Source organism: Vespula pensylvanica, chromosome 8 (assembly GCF_014466175.1).
Source record: "Vespula pensylvanica isolate Volc-1 chromosome 8, ASM1446617v1, whole genome shotgun sequence".
Classification (NCBI taxonomy): domain Eukaryota; kingdom Metazoa; phylum Arthropoda; class Insecta; order Hymenoptera; family Vespidae; genus Vespula; species Vespula pensylvanica.
In genome coordinates, this window is record NC_057692.1 from 6138670 (window position 1) to 6165748 (window position 27079).

Consider the following 27079-nt stretch of genomic DNA (forward strand, 5'->3'; position numbering starts at 1 on the left):
ATGATAACTTATAATCCTCCTTCTACTTGATAATTTCAATGAATTTATTAATTGTTACGAATAAAGGCATTGTGTATTTTATTATCTCGAACGTGTCAAACAACTCGCATAGTTTGAAAATAATGTTGTTGAAAACGATGTTTTAAAATTTAGATTATAATAGGATCATCTCATGGCTCTAGTGGAAGGAAGTACTTACTGGCTTCCTCTTGATTATCCGGTGGTGGTATCAACGATTCGAAGCTGACGCTCTCGTGGAACTCGACGCCGAGAATAAGGGCGACCTTGAGTAAGATGCACTGCAGCTGTCGTATGCTGATATGATCGATCGAGCCGGCACAGAATTTTCCAAAGAATTTCTTTGCGCCTAATCCACGAAGATCTTGAATGACGAAGGGCCAAAGATGTAGAACGTTGTTTCTAGACATGCGGTCTCTTTTCTCAACGACCACGACCTTTGCACCTAACAGCTGTGCCTCTATCGCTGATCGAAGCCCGCAAGGGCCACCTCCTATGATCAAAACCTGCGAAGGAAAGATAATTCTATTTAATAATTTGCCTTCGAAGAGAACAAATATCATTCGTCGATGCTAGCAGACGAGTTAACTCACCCTCGTATTGGGACATGCTTTTCCGCGATTGTAGCACTTGTGATTGGCCCTTTGATCGAATTTCTTCCACAAGGCTTGCGCCTTCCACGATCGCAGCTTCGACTTTAATTTTGGATAAAATTGATTTATCGTATTCGGCTTGATCTTGAGCAACTCACAAAGATGTCTATAATGGCCGAGTATGGACTTAAGGGTGGTAGCATTGCAGAATTGATCGAAGACCTCGCCAGCTATAGCCGCCTCCGGTGAATTTGCCGTTGTTTGATGTTTCTTACCCGATTGCTGTTGTTGCTGATCCATTGTGTTACACCTGGACTCTTACCGATAACGTAGTCGATGTATCATTACCTATGGCGAAGCGAACGTTCGTGGTTATGTAACTTCCACCTTCTAAGATCCGATCGCGTGAAATTGAGAAGAATAAGTGGGAAGAACTAGCTAGACGATCGGCTTGGTAAAATGGTATCCGCAAAACAGAATTTATGTTACCAAGTTGTTTTTCGCATACGTATTCCATATACATCATAACCGCATGTAGAACTATACGTATACAGTCGGTTACAGAGGTATTCCGAGACTTTTTGAAATAAAATATAAATAAAATTATAAGATAAAGTGTATATAAAAACATTATGCAGACACGAAAGAAGTTATTTATCGTAAAGTATGACAAAGTCTTTCTTCTCCTATTTCGTGTGCAAATCACTGATCTCTATTAGAAAATTCTATGTGCATTCTAATGCCCATAGATATAAAACCGCGAAGAATGCCATCATTCGTACCACACTGTACAACCCTAACGTAATAATATTGCATTTACTATCGTTACTAGTCTCACCAATTTTCTGTAATATCAGAAACGACCAATAAATTTAAAATTATTTTATGATTTACCAGCTCGTAACGAGGATAATCAGAAGATACGGGATCAGCAACCTAGATTCGAATTTTGCATTAGTAGCTAACTCCTTTTGGCACGTTGACTCACATAGAAATGTAAGTATAGAATGTATGTAAATATGGTGTTATATACAAAAGGAGAGTGCAAATGTTTATTAACACACTGCTCAACGTTAATATCTTGTATGCTCGTAACACATCGGAACGACTTCCGCATGTGATGAAAAGAATCGGATAAAATAGAAACTAGGAGTAATATTTACAAGAAGTATAAACAGCCAAGCGAATTGTGAAATCCGTTAAAGCGAGCAAAAACATGCATTAAACATTCGAGTTTTAATTAGTTTTAATCGCGATATCGTGTACAACCCGTAACATCTATTTCATGATCGCATCATAATCATCAATCTTATTTTCTCTCCTTTCTTCTCTAGTACATTTTTATGTTAAAGGAAGTAAGGAAGCACTCTCCGTGCTTCTGGATTCCGAATAAAGTTACGAAACACGAACAAAAAGTCACACGTGACTGAGACTAACGCACACGAAACTATGAAATACAAGGGCCCATCGATTTTTCATTATCTAAGATAGAACAGTCGCGAGTGTCGAGACTCAAGTAGATGCTAACAAATAATAAACTATATCATCTTTTCCTCGATCACAGAACGACGACAATCATCATGAGCGAATGTCACGATCTTCGATAATGTCTTAAGGACAATCATTTTAATCTTGTATTGTTGACATGATCATGTTCCATGTCATTTTATTGACTCATATTAGTGATAACAGTTCTCTCTCCTTCTTATATATATATATATATATATATATATATATATATATATAAATTAAAAATTTACTGAATCATGCGCAAGTATTATTACATTAAATGATATTATATTCACGTTTAAAGAAAAAAACAATTACTTCGATACGTATAACTATGATGTAAATTAATATATTTTGTTGTAAAGTCAATGAATATTTTTCAACAATAGATATAAGCAGTATAATTCCGATTAGATATCGATCATAGTAACGATGATCGTTTAAAATCCATTGGCATACAATTTACCGTAAGTTTTTATTATTTATCAAGAGATAGATAGAAAGACTGTCAACGAAACGATCGACCCGAATGCTAAATACTAAACGTAACTGAGAACGATTTGAAGTGGGTAAGCAGATCACTAGGTTACCTATTAGAAGCTATACGAAACGAATGAAAATTGAGCAATCAACGTGTCACTGCAATGTCCTTTCGTTAAATGTTATTTTGGTACTGCAGTTAACGATATCACCGTAGTAATCCAGCTTTTACATTCGTATTAATGATGGTGTAGAATGGTCTGTTCTCATAAAATCGTATTTATATAAAAATCGTATCTATATAAAAAAAGCCTATGTTCGATGATGTTACAAAAGTAATAATAACATACTTTTATCTGCTTCCATTTAAGGTAATCCTTATTAAACCGCGTTATCGATAATAGATCGATATCGATACAAGCAGATGGTGTATATACGTAGTAAGAGTTTTATATCAAACAAAACTTATCTACTAATGATAGTAGGCCAAGAAAAACGCTGATCCCAAGGGAGAAACCCTCTGTAGTCTATACGCTTTTGTTTTCCCATTTGCTCGTGCACCTTCGACGATCTATCATCGCTATGGCTTATCTACTTTATCTGAAATAAAGGCGATCGTAGAAAATGCGATCTTCGAAAAGGGTAGCTTAACCGTACGCCTCTATAAATACGGTGGTCGAGAAGATGGGCGAATGAACGGTCGAGGTGCAATTCCACGAGAAGAGAGAACTAGGGCGGCCGGTTCTTGGCGACCAATTTTATAACGATCGTGGGCGTTGAAAAGAAAAAAAAGAAAAAATAAAAGAAAACGAAAAAAGAAAACTGTTGGCTGAGATGGACACGCTTGCTTGCGGGTGCTCTCAACGAACAAAGAAAGAGAATTGGCTTTCCGACAAATCTAGATTTTCCACCGATTTTCTTCTTCTCTAATACGTGTGCAAGTCTTTGTTATCACTTTCGCGAAAGATTTAACTGATCGTGAGGTTAAATAGTGGATTTAGAATCCAAGTCACGGTTTACTTACGTACGTACGTACGTATCTCGATCGTGCGACTTTTCTTTAGAATCGAAAGAGAGAAGGAAAAAAAGATTTCATCGTATAATACGGTCACGATTCACGATTAAACTGGCCCTTTTCTCACGTTTTCACGTAGACAATAAAGATTTTTCGTGGGCGAACGAAAAAGTTCGTGGCTGAAACTGTTACAATGCGGGCACCGAGTAAAATCAATGTGATAAGAATAGCAAAGCGCGTTTGATCGAGTGAACACGCTCACGTGCTCGGCAACGAGAATGTGCAGGTCCACGTCGGAGAATGCACCTAAGTAGTGTGTTGTTGAACGTGCTTCGTTGTTGTATGCAAGCTACAAGAAAAGAAAGAGGGAGGGATGCAAAGGTCTTCAACCTACGCGTTGTCTGCTAGTCGTCTTCCGTTAATATCGTTAATGAGCGTATGCACAGCCGCCGTTGAGTTCATAAAGGTTCCTGCATATAAAAGAAAATATGCTAGTTCTCACTCTCTTTCTCTCTTTTCTCCTGTCAAAGAAAACCAGCCTGCGATAGAAAGATCAAAGGAATCTCGTGGAAAATTTCGCAAACCTCTTTAAACGCGTACCTTCCCAAATTTTTAGTGTCCTGTGAGCGTAATTTTTCAAACTTGATTATTCTCCAAAAGAATTATCGTCACGCATGACTCCATCTTTGTCCAAATTTTCTAACAGATTAGACTGTGAAAGAGAAAGTTTTCATTACGCTTCATTACGACAAAAAAGAAAAGGAAAAGAAAAAATAAGAAGAAGAAATGAACTATCGCCGGACGTAGTCAGGCTTCGTGTACTAACGATTCAAATGCGGGACGAAAATTAAGCGTACACCCTACTGTTTCGATTAAAGTACCTCGAATAAAGTTAAATCATTAATTAAGCCTGCTTAATTAAATCAGTAATGGCTACGTCATCCGCTTAATTTCAGTGTTTGCATTTTAATAAGGAACGTATCGTTCATGATCGATTCAGAACAGGTTTCCACGATTACTGATATCGTAAGATGAGAAACTACGTTTTCACGGCGGAGATAAAAACTATATCTATGGTTTGTATATATTCTTATATTAAAATATATTTTTAGATTTTGTGCGAGAAAGTCGTTCGACTCGTTCGGAATAATAATATTACAACGAGGTCCAAGAACTCCTAACCCGTTTTAAGATGAAAACAGAATGTGGGATGTAAAAATAGCACGTTCGTATAAATAAAAACAATAAAGTGTGTTTAAATAAAGATTTTGTAGGTTCTTAAGCGAAAAATACCGTAGCTTATATCGTACAGATCGACGACTTCGTTGCCAAGAAAGGATGACGAATGAAGACGTAGGCGAGATCACTGATGCAAGATCGATTAAATTAACTGGTACGTATCCTTCGATACTTGATAACTAATATAAATTCATTTTTCTATCATCATTATCTTTTACAGTATCGTGAGATAGACCGATACAAAAAAAATGTATCGTAAAAAAATATTTCTTGACTTCTATTCATCGTCCATCATTCGAAGAAAATTATATCCATTCTTGTTGAAAATTGAGAAAAATAATAAAATTAAACCTTAGTATGTATACTCTAATAAAAATTCTGATAAATATAAGTGTGATAAATACAAGCGAGATTCTGTTTCCTAGATACCAACGGAGTATAGCATCTAATGCAATACTTATCATTTCTACTTGAATATCTTTTTTCTAAGGATAGGATAACAAACAATGGATTCTTATCAACCGATAATTATATTCGTTGGCGTATTATCTAGTGATTCAATTTTCTTTAAGATTTCCAGAAAAAAGTATTAGTGAAATATGTTTCACAGAGAACACGTGTATTCTGACTCATACCATGACGCAAGAAAGAGAAAGAGAGAAAGAGAGAAAGAGAGAAAGAGAAAGAGAGAGAGAAATAGGTCTATGCGAATCACAATACGCGATACTGATTTTAATCAAAGTGGTTAAGAAGCTATCAAAGAGAGTAAAGATAATAATACAGGAAATACGAGAATGAGGAGGAAATCTATTTTTCTGTTTCTCTATCTCTCTTTGTCGTTTCTCAATGTAACGTTATCGAGCAGACCTTGACTTTTCTTGTGGGAAATCTACATACATACATACATGTAATTTTCATAGTAAAAGAAGAAAAAAAAGGACTCTAAATGCTACATCAGAGTCTTCCATTTCTTTTCTCTAGTTAATCGACGCAATTTCACGAAGAAGTACCGAATAAAAAAGAAAAAAAGACATGAAACTGCCAACGTAAACTCTGCTCGTTACGTTCACCACGATGTTTTTCATTGAATTCCAGTGGTGTTCTTTGATGGCAGATTTCCATCGTGTCGGACAGCCAGTCATGGTGAAAAAAGTAAAAAAGATCTTGTATTCTAAGTGCCTTCCTTCTCTGTCTGATGCCACTCGTGTAGAGTTTCAAGAAGAGCACTACGGAAACTCTGTTCGTCGCGACACCAAGTAATTACGACAATCCGCCGTTTCTTATCTCTCCACCTAACATATTCGTTAGGAATTGCGATTGCCCGACGCAATTAGAACAGCACGATCGTAGTGCAAATGAAGTAGGTGCATACGTGCACTTGACGGGAGCACATCGTTCCAACATAGTCGCGAAAGTGACTATATTTTAAATGAAAATCAAGGATGAAGAACATCAAAAGAGAACAGGGTACGAACTAACGAGCTATATTAAAAATGAAATGCGTGTCTTTCTCAACTCAGCCTTTAATGCTTCGAGTATCAAGGTCGAATATTAATGTAAACACCATGAGCCAATCAAATTCTCACGCCATTTCCCGTCTTTTACTTATCAAGATTATGCGAACAAGCTCCTCCCCTTTAGACGTCTTCGTCATAATTAATAACGAACACCTTACATAAAAAAAAAAGGATAAAAAAGGGAAAAAAGAGAAAAAAAGGATCTGTTAAAACCCTACAACAAATGTGTTGTCGTTGTCCTTCACAATATGGAACCTTGAGAACGGAATGTTCTTTGAACGGTATGAAATTTGCTCACAGGACAGCCTCTAAATTATCTCTGAGAATTCGCGATCACGTTTGTAAAACTTTCTACGTGAAAAAGGATGCGAGACAGACGTCACCGTTGGTAAGAAGGCAGACACCCTATTCTGTTCGTCGTTATTCATTGCACCCACTGTAAAGGACGAACAGGGTGCAGTAGGCAGCACCCTTTATATGATATACCTATAGCTAGCCCTTCCGGCAGCATTACAGTTTCTTGATTTTCGTAGGTACTTCGCGTCGTCGACAGCCACTATTGGTGTCCCTCTTCTTTTATTCGACCGAGGGGCGAATACAAATGGATCTCTTCTCTCGTTTATAGCGAGAGACGCAGTATATTCAACATCGAAATACGACCCGTAAAAAGAGATATAGAGAGAGATAAAGATGTATTACATGATTTCGTATAAATAAAACATAATTTTAAGGCGCACTGGAAACAATAAAAAAAAAGAACGCGCACGAGAAGCAATAATAGAAAAGCAACATTTAAAAAATAAGAGAAAGTTAAAATCAATCGTAAATCTAACGACTAGCTAAGAAAAAGGTGGAATACGTTCTAATGGAAAATTACAGACGTACTCGTAGGAGTATTGTGCGGGATGTCTATCTAATGTCGAAGGAAGAACGAACGATTTGCATATAATCGGAAATATGTGGGAGCATGAGAAAGAGAAAGACAAGACGAGAATAATGCTGACGGAAGAGGAGAAGACAGACTACACTATCGGTAGGCCGATTCATAGCGAACGATAATATCTAACCGCCACAATATGGGGACCATGATAACACTTATCGCTTAAAACTGCTTCGTGTATCGTATCTCTCAGCAGGTATATTGCATCGAGATAGACGGAACTCGACGAAGGATCATCTTACAGAAACAAGATGCGTTTTATCGTCTACAGAAAGAGAAAGAGAAATAGAGAAAGCTACTTTTTTTCAAACATTACCTCTTTATTTTCGAGATCTTAACGAAAACGAAAGCTCGAAAGAGAGACTCTACGAAGTCTCGTCGTTAGGTGGCCACACGAACGAGCGATCAAATGTCTCGTGGCTAACTCATGTTTTCTTTATCGAGACATTATCGTCTACGAAGCATGAGTTTAACCGAAACACTTGACGAAGAGAAAAAAAAAGACAGTGAAAAACGGAGACCACCTCAATTAGCCTTCGAAAGCGCCTTGAATTATACTTAAAGACGATTTCTTCGCTTACCAACGTGTGACAGTTCTAACTTTGGAAGGATTCGTCATAGCCCTAACGCGAAGACCTACGCTAAAAATACGCTCGATGTATTGCGAGATAGAGATAGAAAGAGAAAGAGAGAGAAAGAGAGTCATACGATATAGTCTTCTACTTAAATCGTGGATAGACGCGAAAGAGACAAACTCGAAATCTCTGTTGGTGTTCAGAAAGTCCGTCGTCGATACGACAATCTCCTTAGCAACGCAAACGATAGAAAGAAAGTGAGAGGTTGCTGCTGCTGCTGCTGCTGCTGCTGCATCGTTCGAATTAGGCATATCGTCACCCCACGCGGTTTAAAACCCGAAGGTGGGATTGTCAGACACCGGAATGACGCATCTCGAAAATCATTTACTTTAAAGGAAAAATCGAATTTACAAGGATCTTTGATCCAACGTGTTCTCCTTATCTTTATGGCGTCTGGGTGAAGCGATGAGGGGATCTAACTGTTTCTTCTATTTATGAATTAACAAAAGAAATTTGTCCGAAAGAGAAAAAGAGAAAGAGAAAGAAAACCTTGAAAACGGTTTAGAAACTAAATTATATTCTATTGTTATCGAGGAAAAAAGAGACTTGCGTGTGGTTTTACATTGAAACGTGAAAACAGGGAATTACAAATGGAGGTCGAATTATCGTAATGCCGATTCCAACGATATATATATACATATACGCGACCATCACGATAATGTCTAATGCACATGGGATTAAAGCTATGTGAAAGACTAATCGCAGCTGCAAAACTATGTCCTTGGAAACGGAAGATTCCGTTTTATTTGTCGAAGATCTACGCGACGATCTTTGCACTGATCTTCTGATCTTAACACTCTTTATTATTCCAAGTCGCAATTAATCGAATTGGATAATAAGAGAAGAAAAAAAAGGAAAGAAGTTTTACAAGAACGCACAAAATTATATTTACTTGTTGATTTATATATAAAGAATGTGTGGAAAAAAAAAAGAAAAAGAAAAAGAAAAAGAATGACCTGTTGCACATTCAAGAATAGAAAGTTAATGGATATTTAAAAAATTTACTTTAGTGCTACTTTTAAAGATGATAAAGCAACGTTCATAGCGTGTTAATTTCTTTTTATACAATAAGTATGTATAAGCGTGCATATATTATAAACACATAGAAGTATGCACATAAAGTAACAGTTCAAAAACGCAAGAACAAAAATTTCCATTAGAAGTTAATGAAGGATGATGATAAGAAAGAAACGATAAGTGACAGGCGATCTATAGAAGGTAACGTAATTGAACGAAAAGAAAATGGCGACGAACGGTAAGAAGACAAATACGGAAGTTAGAACGAAAGAAGGAACGAATCCGATCGGTGACTCTAATAGCGACTAGAAACACGAGACAATTGAAAGAGTAAAAATAGTAGAGAAATCTCTTCGGCTCTTCCTGCACTCTAAACTATGCTTTAACCAGCGTTCCCCTGTGACACGTGGTTATTGCGAAGAATCTCTCTCCTAACATTTTACTACGATCGATTAAATGCGGAACATGATTCACTAAACGTTTTCCTCGACGTGACGTAATGCGTCTTTTTTCTATCCAAGTAACAATTCCTTCCAAAGCTAGACTTTGCTTAAAAGAAAAAAAAAGAAAAAAAAGAAGAAAAATGCTATCTACAATGGAATAGAACATAATCTCGAACAAAATCATTATATACTTAACCATCATTTATATAATAATAAATATATAATAATAATGATAATACTATATACATATATGATCGATCCATATCGTAACACCACAACCTAACCTAGTCACTTATTTATTAATTTCCACTTTAGTCACAATAGTTCACTTTCCATTAAACCGCTTATTTATAATTATATTATTTATAATATATATTAAATATATTTAATAACGTCTCATGCTCACAAGGCCTCTTTGCGAACGAATTGGATTCGTCTCCACAAATGCCTTGAAAGACTAACACTTCGATATGCAAGAAAATTCCCATGAAATATAATAACAATAATGGTAATAGTAGTAATAATAATGATGATGATAATGATAGAAAGAAAAACAAGAAATAGAAGAAAGAAAAGTTATATAGCTTGATCTTTTTTAAGAGAGAGGAAAAAGAAATTAAAAAGAATCACGAAGAAGACGTGACGAAGAAAAGAGATCTACTCACGCGAATCGTCGGCTCTTCGTAGCGTCGATGTTAAACCGCCACGGATGCTACCGCCGATTCACGGCATGCATTTCAATCGTGTATCTAAATTCGTTGCCTCCGCTCAAGAATCCCAATCGATTTATAAAGAGACGAACGAGGTTTATTCGAAACTACGTATCTAAAACGTCTTTTAATACTCAGCTAGCGAAGTGCAAGGATACGAGGATATAAGTCGATTCGAATTCAACAAGATCAAACGATACATAACAGAAACGTTTAATGAAAACGACGTATTTTCATTCGAATAACTAACATATTTTCTTTGAAAATCTAATATTGTTATGGTATATCCATCGTATTTGTTTTCTACTTTTTCAAAAACATATTTTCTTAAACTCGAATTTGACAATCACACGAATTAAAAATGTCGATGAACGACAAAGAGAACCGAGACGAATGCTCGACGAGAAAATGCGTCAACGGTTGATGCAATTAGATCTTTTATTTCTTTGTCGTCTCGCGCGAAGCGTAAACGGTGCGCCACATCCGAACGAGCATGAACGAGTACGACGTACCTAGTCATCGTTGCAATTATTATTGCTATCATTCACGAATACTATCATTATTCTGCTTTCTAACAGACCGAATGAGTTTAAAACGGTCAGAGTGGTGAACCCCAAGAGGAAAAAAGAAATGAGAACGAGCGGACAAATAATACCGCGTGAAACGGAAAAATTAAAAACGTTACATCTCATTACATTATTTCAATATGCGTTTCAATATCGTTATACACAAACTGAGCATTATTAAATGACGTCGAAAAAAAGATAAAAAGTTTTTGGTCTGACTAGAGTTTGGTTCTTTATGGAACAATGAGATACCGCACGATACAATAAAATTGTTACCACTGTTCTAGATTTATATACCTTTGATGTGTTCCCATCTCGCTGAAGATGAAAGGGATCTTCTACATTTCTTTTTTCAAGTATTATTCGAAAGCGTTCGCAAGGAATACCGAGCACGAATTTAACCGCTGCACATTTTGCATGTTATCCAGATCTAGGTTATCAAGAACAACTATTATAGAAACTATACGTAAGTTGGATAATTTTAGTTTCATTGATAAGTTTTAAGTTCATTTTTCTATTCGTGTAAAAAAAAAGCATCGTAACGTATCAACATAGTTCCAAACAACGCCCTTTTTAAACTATATTACAAGATATGTGTAATGGTTCTTTATCTTCGTCTCCCACAAAGAACAAAGCGTTTCAAAATATCGCACGCCCTGAAATCATCGAGTCTTGAAGCTTCTCGCAAAAACAGATCACGTAATATATACTTTATCAAAAAAAAAAAAAAAAAAAAAAAGAATTACACATCCGATGTACGCTATATTTCAAAATGGTTCGTCATCGACAATATATGATACGTTCACCTGTACGAAGAACGCGCCGAACTCGTAATGATATGGTCGACGATATCTCGTCAGCTGACGACGGGCGAAGATCATTTGTGATACGGCAAACAACGAGAGTCAACGACACCGTCCGATGATTCGCAAACCATAACCACTCGGCGGCCTTTCAAATTTATTTTCGCGACGCATCGTTCTTGTACGACAAACTACGATGAATTCACGATGTGTTATCGGCCGTGACATTGACGCATCGTATACCTTTGTATCGAATCTATTCACGAATTCAATTTCGGTTACGAAAAGCAAGAAATAAACAAACGTATGCACTCCAGGAAGACACCAGTATATACGTGTATATAAATAATGTGTGTATGTATGTATGTATGTATGGTGAACATAAAGCGAAAGGCTATTTTAGCAAAGTCGATTCCGACAGTCCTTTCTTTTCCTCAATCTGATTTTAAGGCGTATGCATAGAGATATATTCCGCAGCACGATGGAGCTAGATGATCTCGTCGAACGTGTTCGCCGATAGGAAAGCTTGTTCCTCCGTATTTATAATTCCCCAGATTTCTTTTCATCCGAGATACAAAATCTTTATCGAAATCTCGATAAAAATTCGATGCAACGGTATGAAGTCTAAACTGAGATGTAAAACAAAGGGTAGGGCCGATAATTTTCGTGCAACGAGTCGCGATAAAAAGGAAGCTGGACAAATTGTATGTGCGGAGAAACGTTCGAGAAGAGAAAGGAAGAAATAGAAAGAAAGAGATAAATAGAAAGAGGTAGAGAACCAGATTAAAAAACTATAGAGGCCAGCCAAAATAACGAAGAAATAAGAACGATAAAACGGAAGAAAGAGAGTGTTCGAAAGATGCATATACGTACATGTCAAACGAAAGGCCGCAACATGCACTTCCAATTAAATATACGAGGGCCACACCAAGAGCGCGCGTGCCGTTTCTCGTTCTCATTACGTCAAACACACGCGTGTATACATTCGTGGCGCAAACCGGGTTAGCATTCATCACATACCGCAATCAAAATCCTTTCTTTCTTTTCCTACCACTCACATGACAGTCCATCGGTTCTCTACCTTTTTTTACGACTAGTGAGGAGGAAACTTCCACCGTCCATCCACCATTAACATCCCGCGGTTTCTCTCAGTTTCTCCGGACTGTGGCCTCGTTCCGCCGCACGGCCGCGCCACACTACGACGCGACTTCGAATGTCGTTTAATTCAGTAGAGGGGAGAGAGATTGCATCCAAGTAATTTTACGACTTGCGCAGTCAAAGAAACCGCGCGTCGTGATTGGTGACGCACCTAATATATCGCTTTCCGAGCGAACCTCCGATTGGCTGAAAGACCGGACACGTTGAAAACTATGATGCAGTTCCATAAAATTTTCTTTCTTCTATTCCCGCGCAAATTTAAAACACTTTTCAATTCGATCGAAAAATTATACGTTTTATAAAGAGAAAAGATTTAATTAAATTTTTATGATTGTACGATACTAATTTTAATTTATATGGTCTATCGATATGAAGTATAGTCGGTGCAATTTTAATTATTATATATCATATCACGCATTGTAACAGATCAATCGAAAAATGATATACTTGTATTTATTTCAATTGTGTATGATAACGTTTAATATGTAAAAAGTTACCGTAAGCTATAATAATCTATTATTTGTAATAAAAAACTTGATTTATATCGAATTATAGATGAAAAATATGATCATTAAGGAATGATAGCATCGAAAACAATTATACAATCAAAATTGAATATACAAGAACAATTATAGAAAATCGTGATAATATTGATAATATTTTTCATTATGTCAAACTACTTATCTTACGAGCAAGATATATATATTTTTGTTTTGTCTATCTTATTTCTCTTTTACATGCGCATGCACACAACATATGTAGTTGTCACACTTTTCACACAATTACAATATAAGTAACGTACAAATTAATCAAATTTTCGACCAGACGTATGCGATATATAACAGATTTTAAACGTGTGTGAGTATAGTATGGATACTATGTGTGTACGTATATGTTTATTCTATCATTGTATGTAATTATAGTGTAGTATGTAAGTGTATGTTAGCTGAAAACAGCTGATGCTTTCATTTTGACATTATAAAGAAATAACTGTTTAACTATATAAAAAGTAACTGTCATATAGTGATCTTATATTAATATGACTAACATATGCATAGGTTCAACGTGAATGTTAATCTATATTGATCTGCGGTACATATGTACGTGTAATATCTTTTAACCGTATTAGTTATTTGTAAACTATGGCCAGTTCGATTAGTACTACTGGAAATGGATATAATTTCAAAGTGGTGTTACTTGGTGAAGGATGTGTGGGCAAAACTTCAGTAGCATTACGATACGTCGAAGACAAATTTAATGACAAACATGTTACTACGGTACAAGTAAGTGATATAACTGTTGCTTTTTTATATAACATGATATTTCTATCATATTACTTATGTAACAATTGTTGTTTTTTATATGTACAATATAAGATTTATATTATTATATTAAGAAAATTTATAATGATTTGTCTAAATAAATTATTCAACAATATCCTATGTACAAAAATTAGTCGATATACATATTATACGTTATGATCAAATGTCATTTTAAATGTTTGAATGATTTTTGGTTTGTTATATTCTGTTTAGGCATCTTTTTTAAATAAGAAATTAAATATAAATGGTAAAAGAGTAAATTTAGCAATATGGGATACTGCAGGACAGGAAAAGTTTCATGCACTAGGACCAATTTATTATAGAATGTCTAATGGTGCCATTTTAGTTTACGATATTACAGATGAAGATACTTTTCAAAAGGTATGCATGAAAGTTTTATCAATACTTTTATAATCATTAAATTATTTGTAATATCATTTTTATATATTTAGGTTAAAAATTGGGTAAAAGAACTTAAAAAAATGTTAGGCAGTGAAATTTCTTTAGCAATTGCTGGCAATAAAGTAGATCTTGAAAAGGAACGAAATGTTTCAATAGAAGAAGCGGAAGAGTAAGTAATTTTAAATTGTTTCAAAAAATAAATAGATGTACAAAATGAATTCTTCTTTACTAGATATGCCCAGCAAGTCGGTGCTATGCATTTTCATACATCTGCAAAACTAAATCAAAATATTGAACAGATGTTCTTGGATTTGACACGTAGAATGATACAACATGCTGATGAAGTAGAACAAAAGTCTTGTTTGCAAAGGACTAGCAGTACACGTCGTAATGTTGTGGTAGTTGAAGATGAATCTGAACAAAGTCGACCAACGAAAAGTTTTTGTTGTGGTAGTTCTTCCCAAAACTCGTAAATGAATATTTTTATTTTTGGAAAAACTAATTTCAAGAATAATTATAAATGACACACACACGCGCGCGCGCGCGCGCGCGCACACACACACACACACACACACACACGTAAAATGTATATAAAAAACATTAGCTTTTTGCCATATGTCAAACGTTGCTGTATTTATCATTTTAAAGATAATATCTTTTTAACTAGATATTGAGTGCAAAGTATAAAATGTGCGGATCTTGAGAGATCTTGAATAAGTATCATAAAATGTTGTAAGTTTCGTATAATGTTGTAATATTGTGCTGTGTATGCAAGTATACATTATGCATTTAATGTTTTAAAAATATCATGTAATGTACATTGTTATATCTACATAAATTTTTTATTACAATGTCTATTGGTATCATTTTATCTTTTTTACATAATTATATAACAACTACTAAAAATGATAGTTTGTCCATGCTATTATATTGTAATGAATATTGAAAATATTATTACATATATTTATATTATTAATTTATAAACAGCACGAATATAAATACTGTAGATTTTCCATTATACAATGTATCACATATAGAGTGAATTTTTTGCATTACTATCTTATTTTAAAACAGCAAAGACTAATAGCATAGACCAATCATTACAATTAGAAGAAACTAAAGTATAATATTAAAAATGAAATTAACTATAATTATTTACAATAATTATTTCTCATCATCATTAAGTACATCAATTAATGTCATATAAATCGATGTATATTTAAATATGATCAAATTTGAATAAAGGGATATTTAAGAAAAAAGAAAACAATTATAATATACACATGTATGTAATACTTTTCTGCTAATATTTATATTTATTTAGTGATGTATAACATTTTAATTGACAACAACATGGACTTGAAAAGAATTATATAAGGGTTAAGTGTTCTGCTTGATTGCAGATACATACATGAATTGTGCATGTTTTTATTTATTTGAGTAATAAATTACTCTATAATGAAGATATATTTGTTAATACACAATTTAATTTTAGTAAATATTAAATATTTCATATTCGTGTTTAAATTAGTATTATATATTATGTGTATATATAACACTAATGATTATATAATACATAAAATGCCACAAGGAATGACAGAGTAAATTACTCAATATTAATAGTGTTATGAACTAATTATGTTATGTTTATACAATTATGCTTGATTACATTATTCGTGATCTAAATACAATAACAAAGGAATGTAATCACATTAGTTCTCTATACAAATATTATATTAGTCTTTTAAATAAAGAAGAGCATGTCAATTGATTAGCTCTCATGTAAATACTTTCTAATGATCCATTTAATGGCAGGATTATTACAGGAAATGTGATATATGTATATATATATATGTGTGTATATATATATATATATATATATATATATATATATAAAAATCCTAATTAGTACATTTTTATACAATAAGAAAATCAATGAAATTCTATACTGTTAGAAAAAGATTGTAATACTTTTACATCAGAGAGTATCTGATGACATAATCAAATATACAATAAGAAACAAACAATAATTCACGATTGTTTGTAAGCATTCTTTTTTTCATGTATATACTTTCTATTGATTTCTCAAAATTTCCTTACAGATCAGCATTGTTCAATAAGATAATTACATGATTAATTTATTCAATTTGTACATATGTAATCATGATAACAGGATGCTTGATATTATTAAAGATCTACTTTATCATTTCTATTTTGTGACATTGATTCAGAGTAAATTAATGTATATAATTACATATAATGTTTAATAAATTTTATAGAACTAAGTAAACTTTTTTAAATCTAGATTTTATAATATTTATTAAGAAAATTGTAAAAATAAATATAATATTGCTTTACAAAAAATAATTAAATATGTAAGAAACGAAAAAGTAAAGAAATTGACTGAATTGTAACCTAGATTTATAAAAAGCACCATATTGTTAGATTGTTTTTAATTAACTATACTTGTATAATTAGATTTTACAAATCGAGAGATGATATCTTAAAATTAGATAATCAAGGCATCCTGTACGTTATTACTCTTTTACAAATCACACGCACATTTATTATATTATACTTACTCTAAATATATGCCTACATTTTACATATAATATCTAACATTTCCTTGAATCTTTGGTATATGATTATGAAGTCATATAATTATATACACTATCCAGACTGGCAATTTAATATTAAACGATATTAATTTATTACAAATGATAAATGTATTCCTTTGGAAATTGTGTTGCAAATGTAGATAAGAGATTATTGTGCTAATTGTACTTCATAATGCAATGAAGTTTCCTCTGTTTTATAATCATATCATTTTCGTAGATATGATTTTGTAATATAAAATTTTAATTAATCAAGAAGTGTTAATTATTAATGCAGCAATAGTTACAATATTATTGTTTTAGTATCGCTAGATTAATGATTTTAATATGCTTTAAAGTAATTCAGTTATATATATAAAAGAGTGTTATTTGTTGTGCTAACATTTCTAAAAAACTTTCATGGAATTGTGGTACAAAGTATTTTAAATATCATCTTGTTTAATAATATTAAATTGAACAGCCATACTTAAATCTCACTAAAAACACGCATGTACAGGCACGCAATTCACATACATGCGCAGATTTACACAATCGTTATTAATTTGGTTTGGATATCAGACCTTTGGCTATCACCCATTGTTTCAAATTAGATGATAAATATTTTATCTTGAAATGTGAATAGAAAATCTATAAACTGATTAATAGGTCCTATCGCAGAAAGAGACATTCCACGTGACGGAGGTGCTCTAACGAGATTCGGGCCAAATACCACTGCTAAATTACTTGATGTCATTTTATTTAAATCACTTCTGTCTATTACCTGTTAATAAATAGTAATTAAATAAAGAAAATAAATTATTACACAGATAAAATTAGTTGTTATATTACCTTTGATAAAAATTGTACTATATATTTCAAAAGATGATAATTATCTTCAGGAAGTTTTTCGAGCACTAATATTTTTACTCTACGTGGTCTTTCATCTTTTGATAATGCTATAAATAAACCCATATTAGTATTTATAATGGAATAACATACTAATGATTATTAAGAATTTCATGTTTTTTACTTTGAAATTGTGTTATTTCATCATATAATTCATATGTCATAAGGGGTTCATCTAATTCGTGAAGAAATGTTTTTAAAAGAACTGCTGCTATATGAGGATCTCCTTTAAAGTCTGCTTGCAAACCCTGATTACAATCATGTTGTAATTTTCTAATTACTCCTACATTAGCAGATCTTCTGAATATTCCCTCTGTTTCTAGAGCTATAAAAAGAATTACACTCGGGAATATAGATCGAATATTTTCAAAAAGTATATCAATTAAAAAAATTCTTGGTTAATAAATAATAATTACAAACATACCATCTGGACAATTTAAAAACTCAATACATTGTTTTACTATAGGAGGTATTGGATCACCATTATTATTTTCTTTAATAAAACTTAAACTTGCACCAAATTGTGTTGTACCAATTGGTGTAGCCACTGTACTTTGAGGTGGACTAGTTGGTAAACTTTTTTTATTTTTGCTTATAAGTTGTTCATTGTGCCTAAAAATATTCATATATTTTCATATACATTATATGCTATTTTTACAGTAAAATATAAACTATTCACATCAGTTATTTTTAGAGAGAGGGAAAGAGAATTTTTCTATTTTTATATATTAAACATAATGATACTTACTGTAGTACTTGTGGAGGTATAATGAGTTGATCAAGATTAATGTATTGTGCTAGTTCTTCTAAATAATTAACATACATCATTTTACGACCAAACTTTGCACTACAATAAAATAAATATAATGTTATTTGAATACATATATAAAAAATTATCTTATATTTCAAATTCATGATTACCTAATAGCTGGTTTAAAGATCTGCCAGACAATTCTAATAAAATTAGTTGGATGGACTAAATAGAGTGCTTTGAGATTCTTTTTGTATTTCCTATCAAAGGCTTTATATGCCTGCCATAACCAAGAGAGTGGTGGCTTATTTTTTGAAGTTAGGCCATAATGGAAATAAACAAGACTATAATCCTGTTCTACAAATTTGTCTAATGTATGCATCAAGTACCTATAAAATAAAATATATGTTAAAAGATGTTTTTTTTTTTCTTCCCCCCATAAAAATAGAAACTTTAAATCTGCCTTAGTACTTTAGTTCCTACCAGGAAAGGAGAAAAGGTATGCTTAACCCTTAAACCGCAAGTTCTTTTAATCAATGCATACTCTTGATTGATATAAAACTGCATCATTTCAATTTTCAATAACATAACTTGATTTTATAGTAATGATATAAAAATACAAATGCGTGAAGTATAAAATCTTTACTTACTTTGGACGACACGTGTTTTCACAAGAAATAACAATGCCAACTAGCGCGATCCACGGTTGTTCTGATAAATACCGTATAGTTAAATCCGCGGTTCAAGGGTTAAAAAATGGTTGCAAAGGTACTTGTACCTGTAATTTATTCTCAATTTAGTGTTTAAAAGCAACATTTTAGTTTGCAGTTAATTATTTTGGAATGTGGCGGATGTGAACTTCTTGTATAAATGTAGTCCATTGTGGAAATAAATGAATTAAAGCAGATTCCATTAATAATAGCACTTATAATGGCAATGTAAATTTCATTTTACTATTTCAGTATAGATAATAATATATAATTTAAATATAATATGTGTAATAATAAATAATGAAAAATGTATAAAGCTTAAAAATGCACTATCTTGCTCCATTTAATATTACAATAGCATATAAAATACTAAATTTCTTGAACAAACCTGAGGAGTTTGGCATGATTAAAAGCTTCTTTTCCAATAGGAGGCAATTTACAGGCTGATACTACTATTATTTTACGACCAGCACTGTCATCTCCTACAACTTCTACAATACCATGCCTTGATATATCAAGGTAATCTTCTTCATCTGCTAGTTCTCCTTCTAGTGCTGCTAGGTCATCAGCTGCTCATTATAAACAAATCATTGTTTTAAAAAAATATAAAAATATGTAATTATTTGTAGCAGTTGTCATAAACTCTAAGACAATTTAGTAATCACATTTAGGCACAATATATAGAATCAAGAAAATTGAATCCAATTTGTTATTAATGCGTATCTTTCTCCATCATTATACCATGCAGTAACAAACTATACAGCAATCTTCATGATTCACCTGCTATGTTCCACCAAATGCCATGACATTTAGTGGCTACTAACAGTAGATAAAAGGTCACACACCAGATTCTATAACTGGAGCATCTACTAGAGCTTCTTCAAAATTTTCTTCTATTGTCCCATCGCTTACTGGACTCTCCAAATAATCTATGCCTGTCACTACTGCACCACTGTTAATCAAATCTAGCTTTGCTTCTAAAAGCTGTACAGCTGAAAATTTATAAAATTATATGTAAATTATACTAAATATTCATAAGTAGAAATATTTTTAATAACTTATAAAATAAATATATATTTGTGCTTGTATATTACCATTATTTGAAGATGCCTGTAGTTCTGTGTCATCAAACTCTAAATTTGGTTCATAATCATGATAATCAGATAAACTTGGATAAGGATCTTCAGTTTCATTGTTCATTCCTATTGCATAAATAATCTTTGATTATTATTAATTTCATTAAAAATAATACTAAATAATTAAAAGACATAGTAAACTGTTTATCTGTTTTATGATAATATTTCCAAATTAAACTCAATAAAATTTGTCAATAATTTTAAAAGTTGATTGTATATACAATAAAATCATGTATTATATTAATAACAATTATTATTACTATTACTACTACATTGCTATTATTTTTATTATATAGAAACTATAAAATATTTTACCGTTATACGACTTTTTTTTAAAATCTCTATTAAAGATTAAAAACTAATATATATAAAGTGACATTCGCTTTGACATCTATGAATAGAAAAACAGTTGTATTCACCTGTCAAAGTTCGTGCTGGACTTAGCGTCGTTTGATAGTTTGCTTCCATTTTTGTTAATCACTTATTCGTAAAAGGAGAGCGTTAATATAGAATGTTTTTATTTTTTCTTTATTCTATTTTTTTTTTTTTTTTTTTCAAAAACACAGATTGCTTTGTCCTTCCAACGACATTATTCTTCTTGCGCTGTTGAAACGCAACGTATGTACTGCAACGTACTCACCGTCACGCTTTCATTTGTATGCCGTTAGTTAGTTCCTAGCTTGGTATCGTCGCTCCCTCTTTTTAGTCACTTCACATATACTTTTGTGTTCGTCATTGGACAATTTAAAATCTATTTTAATAAAAAGAAACAACAACTATGCACATAGGTCGAATCAGTCGAGTGATATCACATTGAAATATTAGCTAATCGGAAATATGCTCCTTATTAAAAATAACATTTCCGTTAAAAACTTACATTGATTGGTTATTGGATATTTTAAGTTATCCAATCAAAAACAATATTGAAAACTGTCCTTATGCATATTTTAAACTTGATATAAAATATGACTTCAATGCATTTCAACTTAATTAACTTTATTTTATTAAGTTTTTTGAAGATTAAATATCTTATAATCGTACCAATGAATATTTATACCTTAATTTTTTAACTGTATTAATGAGTATATATAACTATGTATTTATAACTGCGTATTAACGACATTTTCAAGACATTTTTATTTTCAATGTGATAGTATTTATATTTAATAAAAAATTTATCTTATCTTTTATATTTATATATCTTTAAATTATCATCGATTTCTAGAAATAGTGATATTTACGCATTTATATTATAAAAGCATCAGAAATGTTAAAGAAATATTACTTGTGAAATATTACTTGTGAAAATATCGCAAAATTCCATAAAGTGTATTATTCAGTATATATAAAGAAATCTTTAAAAAATAATATAAAAAATAATTAAATATAATTAAAATATAATTTATATTTTAATCATAACTTGTATAATCTTCGTGTACGGAGTTATGATAGTAGACGAATTATAAATAATAAGAGGTAATTATTAGCTGAACATCATACATGTATATATATATATATATAACACGTAAGATAAAATTTATGTACTCTCTATAATATAATGTCTTTTATGTACTTCTGCAGTGCTTATACCTACGTCTATGTTTACACCAAAAATAAAAAAGATTAACGTAATATAATAGTAAATGCAATATCTCTTTACTAAAAAATTTGAAAACAAAAACATTTTATTCATATATCTATTGTAATAATAATAATCCCAATGGAGGTTTGTATTATTTATTGATTAATATTTACGAACGTATATTATAAATTTGTACTCATATAATAAATATTATGATGTTAATTACTTTTTGTATAAGATTCTCTTATATATATATATTATGTGTGTATATATATATATGTATGTATGTGTATATATATATAATATATATATATATAATATTTTTTATAATCTTATATATAATTTTTAAAAATTAAGATTCTCTTTTAAATATTTGTTTAATATTTGTCTTCTTTTTACATAGTCACAAAATAAAGATAAATATTTTAAGAGTGATAAAATATTAAATGCTATAAACAAACTATTTGTATCTTTACAAGACTATGAAAAAAAAGAAATTAACCAGAGTTTACACCAGGTATTCAATTTCCTATAAATGTAATATATATTTAATACAGATTCTTATATATATATATTTTTTTTTTTAAATTAAATATGAATAGGTCATAGATGAGATAATTGAAAAAATGAAAGAAAACACTTTTTTTAAAAAAGTATTTCAAAGAAAATTATTTGGAGGTAGTTTCTATAAAGGTACAAAAATTGGTATACCTGAAGAATTTGATATAGATATAATAATTAAACTACCTATTAATTATGAAGATATAAGAGTAAGTAGTATGAATCTATAACAGTTTTTATTGCATACTATTTAAAGTTATTCATAAAAGAAATGTTATTTTATTTTAATGGTATATTTTTTGTCTCATAGATATGTTAAGTATGTTAGAAATATACTTTATTTTAGAGAGAAAGAAAGAGAGAGAATTAATAATTTTAATTTATATGATATATTACATATATTTTTTATCTTTTTTGAAATATTATAAGTTCTTTAAATATTTTATTTATGTAAATATATATATATATTTATATATTTATAAATATAGATATTTCTATGTGACCACGAAGGTTTTATCAATATATACTCTGGTTTAAATCAAAACAACTTAATTCATCTGAAAATGGATAGGTAAGATAAGTTATAAATTAAATTTTATCAGGCAATGCTAGTATTCTATACAATATTATGCTTAATATATACATATCAGATGTATGATATTAATAAATAATAAATAATAAATTTTTTAACTGGATCAGTAAAGCAAAAAACTGGAAATTGTAAATTGATCTAAAAAATTAGCAGTTTGTAACAATACAACATTCTTCAAAGTAGTTGCTATATTTTATATATAATTTTCATTACATAATAGATATTATTATAATTAATTATTATTATACTTAGTTTGATAATGTATATTTATTAATGATGATGACAAACTTATTCATTAACTTAATAATATTAATTATTTCTTATTAATATTATTTATTTTATTCTGTTATTAGAGAAGTGCATAAATTACTTGATAATTCGATGTATATTGATCAAAATAAATTTCGTAGTTGGATGGAAAGCATTGTAAATATAAGTATATATAATTTACCAAAGAAAGGTAATAAATATTTATTAAAAATAAATAATACTGAATATATGGTATGTAAATAGTTTTTTGTTCAAAAAACGAAATAATTTAAATGTTCATATATTCATATATAAATAGAAAATGTTATATATTGCAGATAAGAGTAATCAAGAGTGGTCCAGCATTTACATATGAAATAGAATTTATAAATGGCAAAAAAATAAACGTTGATTTAGTACCAGTGTTAGAATTTTCAAAAGATATACCACACATGAGTAATTTATCAGAATTTAAAGTACTCAAAGTATGTGACTTAACAAATTTTTGTTAAACAATTAGTATTATTTTATAATCAGAACCAATTTAATGGAATTGGTTGTGATACGATTATTGTCAATGTTATCATTTTTTATGTTTAAAACAATTCATAGTATTTTATATTTTCAGAAACAAAATTGGTTTGCTGTACCAAAGCCTATTACAATTAATAAACAAAAACATATCTGTTGGAGAACATGTTTTTATGAACAAGAAAAAGAAATTCTATCTAAAAATGGGCAAATTAAACAAATAATAAGATTGATGAAAGTATTTGAACTATACATATTATTATATTTTATAAATATGATATATATGATTATTAGAATATATAAATATAATATATGTGAACTTTAATGAAATGATATTATCTTTTCAGAAATTAAGAGATACCAAAAATTGGAATAATATTGCTAGCTACTATATAGAAACAATTGCTTTAAACTTATTACAAGAGGACTCATTGTTTGGGAAAGGATCATGTACACTTTCGTTTATGAAGGTACTTATACAATTATACACATTTTTGAATAATTAACTGTTTGATTATAAATTCTATTATGTCTAGCAACTGCATTTGTTTGCTGTCAAACAGTATTATTATTTTCTTTTATTTATTTCCATTCTACTTCTACTCTATATAATCTCAATCCAATAATAGAATAATATTATATTTATAGATGTTACGTTCCATGCATTCTACTCTAATTCATCAGTGCTTACCTTATTACTGGAACAATGATTTTAATCTATTATACAAACTCAATTTAATAGAAATGAGAAATATTTCAAATCAATTGAGGAAAATCATTGAAAACATTGATAGATCAATAGAGAACGATCCATATATCATTGCTAACTATATCTGTAAGTTTAATACATCCAAATTTATAAATGATCTTATCTCAGGTTTTACTTAATTGTTTCTCTTTATTTTAATGATTAATAATTTTTAAACTAAATTAAAAGTTATATTTCAATTAACTTATTATACTTTTAGTAAATGAAAAAGAATATAATGAATTATATTCTGAACTAAATAAGTCACCTTCAGAAACAGAAAACAATGAGGATAATATCTGCATGATAATTTAATGATGATATTTAATATGAAATTTCTCTCATCAAACGAGTTTTTAAAAAATTACAAGTTATATTCAATTATATATATAATATATAATATTACTTTTTATTTATTAGTATATAGTCTTTATAGTATTTTATATGAAAGAGCAAGAATTATATATTATTGATGATAACTTTCAATGTAATAAAATTTATATTTACATAATAATATTGATCTACATAAGAATAATAAAATATTAATAAAATATATATTTACATAATAATGTTTATCTATGTAATAATAATAATAATATAATATTGATATTATAAAATTATAATTCTTTAAAATACTTCTCATTATTTTCATTTCATTTTACATAATGGTAATGCATTTTTATCGCACCATTCTATAAAGTATTTTGCAATATGATTAGCACAATGTAGCATATTAATACAATCATCTTGTGCTACATGATTGTTTTTTGCTGGGGTTTTTAATAAATGTTCATATATCGTTATTAATTTAAAATTGTTCGGTTTTTGGAGTATATTAACTTTTTCCACGTGTTTTTCCATATTCAAGATTTCAGTATCTTGCATATAATTAACATTCGTAAAATAATCTTTGAATAAGAGTAATGTATCTGCACATAGAATATCTTCTGCTAAATCCTTAAATGAAAATAAGATCTATTTCAATACTTTTCTTATTATTTCCAAGCATATATATATAAGCAATACATCGAATTATAAATAAAGCTATTTTCTTTTAATGTAGAAAGATGATAAAACAAATAAGTATGAAAAAGAAAAACATACCTTATCAAGACATTTTAATTCCCACAAAAAAATTGGATAATCAAATTTATTTCCATTATGAGCCACGAAACATATTGGTTTCATTAATGTATCAAGAAAACTATTGATCATATTATAAATTTTATGATCAAATGAAGATACATTTTGTAAAGACTCATTATTTAATTCTATTTAAAAATACAAACATTAGATATATATTAAATATTATATTTAAAAAAAAATTTGAGTATTACTTACTTGTTAAAATCTCTACATATTGAGGTATAGGTTTATTAGGATTAACTGGTACAGTAAGAGTTTGTAAAACTCTTGGAATTTTATTTTTATCGAGACATATATTGTCTCGAGTTACAGCTACAAATGAAAATTCTGTAATTCTAGGCATTTTATTGCCCTCAATAAGACCTGTTGTTTCAATATCAAAAAATACAAATGTTTTTATCATTGTAATAAAACTTAGAACTACTGGATTTTTTATACAATTCCTTTCTATTGATAGAAATAAAAATAGTTATAATTTGTTGTTAATTATATACACGCTCGAAGATTATTACATATGTACACGTAGATCAATATATATTTTTGATATATGATTCATATATGGCGGGTTGAGACAAACGCGCACTTACATTATGCACCGATATCGGTATATTTTCAAGGTCGTCGGTATCACGTCAACGTCACGTCGACATTACGTGATTATTCCGATAATGTCATTAAGTTTCACGTGCGTCCGACAATTCATGATGAATAATAGCGCTGCCAATATCATGATATCGTCGCTAATACCGACATTTATTTTATTGGTCCTTAAGTATACTCCTGATGACCAACCCATACCAGGAATTCAAATGTTTTATGACGGAACTATTATTATCGTCTTAAGGTGCGTATCCACTTGTTGCATATTCTCGTACTGTATCAATGATCATTGATCACTGTATCAATGTGAATGGACAAGTGTTGTGTATCAAAACGTGATACGAAGATACGTCAATAAAACTAATCGGTCATTTGTCGATTTTTCATCGTCACATCAAAGGAGTCTCTTAGGAGGAACTGAGACTATATCACGTGACTGTTTTCATACGAAATGAAATGATATGTAATGAATGACAATACGTAACAAGTGGATACGCACCTTTACGATTTTTTGACAACCTATTAAATATATTTTTGACATTTTTTGAAAACCTATTAAATTTTATTTATATTTTCGATACTTGTATATAGCGATAACAAACTTAT

General features: G+C 30.4%; 5 protein-coding genes across 16 annotated transcripts in view; 2 read left to right on the forward strand and 3 right to left on the reverse strand.

Moving 5' to 3' along the window:
- Window positions 1–12708, reverse strand: part of LOC122631229 (F-actin-monooxygenase Mical) — a 29455-nt gene extending 16747 nt beyond the window's left edge. For 4 of the 9 annotated variants that reach the window (XM_043816649.1, XM_043816647.1, XM_043816648.1 and 1 more), the window contains exons 1-3: window positions 12359–12707; window positions 612–959; window positions 200–524 (exon numbers count right to left, since the gene is read on the reverse strand). In XM_043816649.1, coding sequence (XP_043672584.1) covers window positions 200–524; window positions 612–911 — 625 coding nt within the window. In that variant the 5' untranslated portion in view covers window positions 912–959; window positions 12359–12707. The other 5 variants (XR_006327655.1, XM_043816643.1, XM_043816642.1 and 2 more) reach the window with 5 other exon arrangements.
- A 646-nt stretch (window positions 12709–13354) lies between these two features.
- On the forward strand, window positions 13355–15222 carry LOC122631231 (ras-related protein Rab-21). 3 transcript variants are annotated; one of them, XM_043816653.1, is made up of 6 exons: window positions 13355–13501; window positions 13702–13926; window positions 14179–14346; window positions 14418–14536; window positions 14600–14890; window positions 14921–15222. In XM_043816653.1, exons 2-5 carry the CDS (start codon window positions 13786–13788, stop codon window positions 14838–14840), a joined length of 669 nt encoding a protein of 222 aa, XP_043672588.1. In that variant the 5' UTR covers window positions 13355–13501; window positions 13702–13785; the 3' UTR covers window positions 14841–14890; window positions 14921–15222. The 3 variants fall into 3 exon arrangements, with proteins under 3 accessions (XP_043672588.1, XP_043672589.1, XP_043672587.1); XM_043816654.1 differs by having other exon boundaries at window positions 13381–13527; XM_043816652.1 differs by lacking the exon at window positions 13355–13501 and having other exon boundaries at window positions 13541–13926.
- Window positions 15223–16642: 1420 nt separating this feature from the next.
- Window positions 16643–21278, reverse strand: LOC122631234 (rho GTPase-activating protein 1). The gene is made up of 10 exons (XM_043816657.1): window positions 20884–21278; window positions 20423–20530; window positions 20174–20320; window positions 19717–19897; window positions 18789–19007; window positions 18616–18714; window positions 18292–18479; window positions 17992–18192; window positions 17811–17917; window positions 16643–17742 (listed from the first exon to the last, which is right to left on the reverse strand). Exons 1-10 carry the CDS (start codon window positions 20930–20932, stop codon window positions 17569–17571), a joined length of 1473 nt encoding a protein of 490 aa, XP_043672592.1. The 5' UTR covers window positions 20933–21278; the 3' UTR covers window positions 16643–17568.
- An 868-nt stretch (window positions 21279–22146) lies between these two features.
- LOC122631086 lies at window positions 22147–25165 on the forward strand. Its single transcript, XM_043816323.1, has 10 exons — window positions 22147–22190; window positions 22450–22563; window positions 22649–22816; window positions 23096–23178; window positions 23553–23700; window positions 23787–23933; window positions 24077–24217; window positions 24327–24449; window positions 24628–24814; window positions 24948–25165. Exons 1-10 carry the CDS (start codon window positions 22185–22187, stop codon window positions 25040–25042), a joined length of 1212 nt encoding a protein of 403 aa, XP_043672258.1. The 5' UTR covers window positions 22147–22184; the 3' UTR covers window positions 25043–25165.
- A 102-nt stretch (window positions 25166–25267) lies between these two features.
- On the reverse strand, window positions 25268–26771 carry LOC122630895 (three prime repair exonuclease 2). Of its 2 annotated transcripts, XM_043815930.1 has the most exons (4): window positions 26461–26770; window positions 26069–26236; window positions 25832–25998; window positions 25268–25684 (listed from the first exon to the last, which is right to left on the reverse strand). In XM_043815930.1, the coding sequence occupies exons 2-4, from the start codon at window positions 26214–26216 to the stop codon at window positions 25376–25378; spliced, it is 624 nt and encodes a 207-aa protein (XP_043671865.1). In that variant the 5' UTR covers window positions 26217–26236; window positions 26461–26770; the 3' UTR covers window positions 25268–25375. The 2 variants fall into 2 exon arrangements, with proteins under 2 accessions (XP_043671865.1, XP_043671864.1); XM_043815929.1 differs by having other exon boundaries at window positions 26069–26771.
- Between the last annotated feature and the right edge of the window lie 308 nt (window positions 26772–27079).

Excerpts from the sequence above, each read along its gene's own strand:
- LOC122631231 (XM_043816653.1), top strand. The coding sequence starts at position 13,786 with ATGGCCAGTTCGATTAGTACTACTGGAAATGGATATAATTTCAAAGTG. Across the intron at positions 13,927-14,178 it reads AACATGTTACTACGGTACAA|GCATCTTTTTTAAATAAGAA; the intron begins GTAAGTGATATA and ends TATTCTGTTTAG. Across the intron at positions 14,537-14,599 it reads TCAATAGAAGAAGCGGAAGA|ATATGCCCAGCAAGTCGGTG; the intron begins GTAAGTAATTTT and ends CTTCTTTACTAG.
- LOC122631234 (XM_043816657.1), bottom strand. The coding sequence starts at position 20,932 with ATGGAAGCAAACTATCAAACGACGCTAAGTCCAGCACGAACTTTGACA. Across the intron at positions 19,008-19,716 it reads AATCATGCCAAACTCCTCAG|GTACTTGATGCATACATTAG; the intron begins GTTTGTTCAAGA and ends TTTATTTTATAG. Across the intron at positions 18,480-18,615 it reads ATACCTCCACAAGTACTACA|GCACAATGAACAACTTATAA; the intron begins GTAAGTATCATT and ends GAATATTTTTAG.
- LOC122631086 (XM_043816323.1), top strand. Across the intron at positions 23,701-23,786 it reads TAAATAATACTGAATATATG|ATAAGAGTAATCAAGAGTGG; the intron begins GTATGTAAATAG and ends TATATATTGCAG. Across the intron at positions 24,450-24,627 it reads GTACACTTTCGTTTATGAAG|ATGTTACGTTCCATGCATTC; the intron begins GTACTTATACAA and ends TTATATTTATAG.
- LOC122630895 (XM_043815929.1), bottom strand. The coding sequence starts at position 26,276 with ATGATAAAAACATTTGTATTTTTTGATATTGAAACAACAGGTCTTATT. Across the intron at positions 25,999-26,068 it reads ATATGTAGAGATTTTAACAA|AATTAAATAATGAGTCTTTA; the intron begins GTAAGTAATACT and ends ATTTTTAAATAG. Across the intron at positions 25,685-25,831 it reads AATTAAAATGTCTTGATAAG|GATTTAGCAGAAGATATTCT; the intron begins GTATGTTTTTCT and ends TTTTCATTTAAG.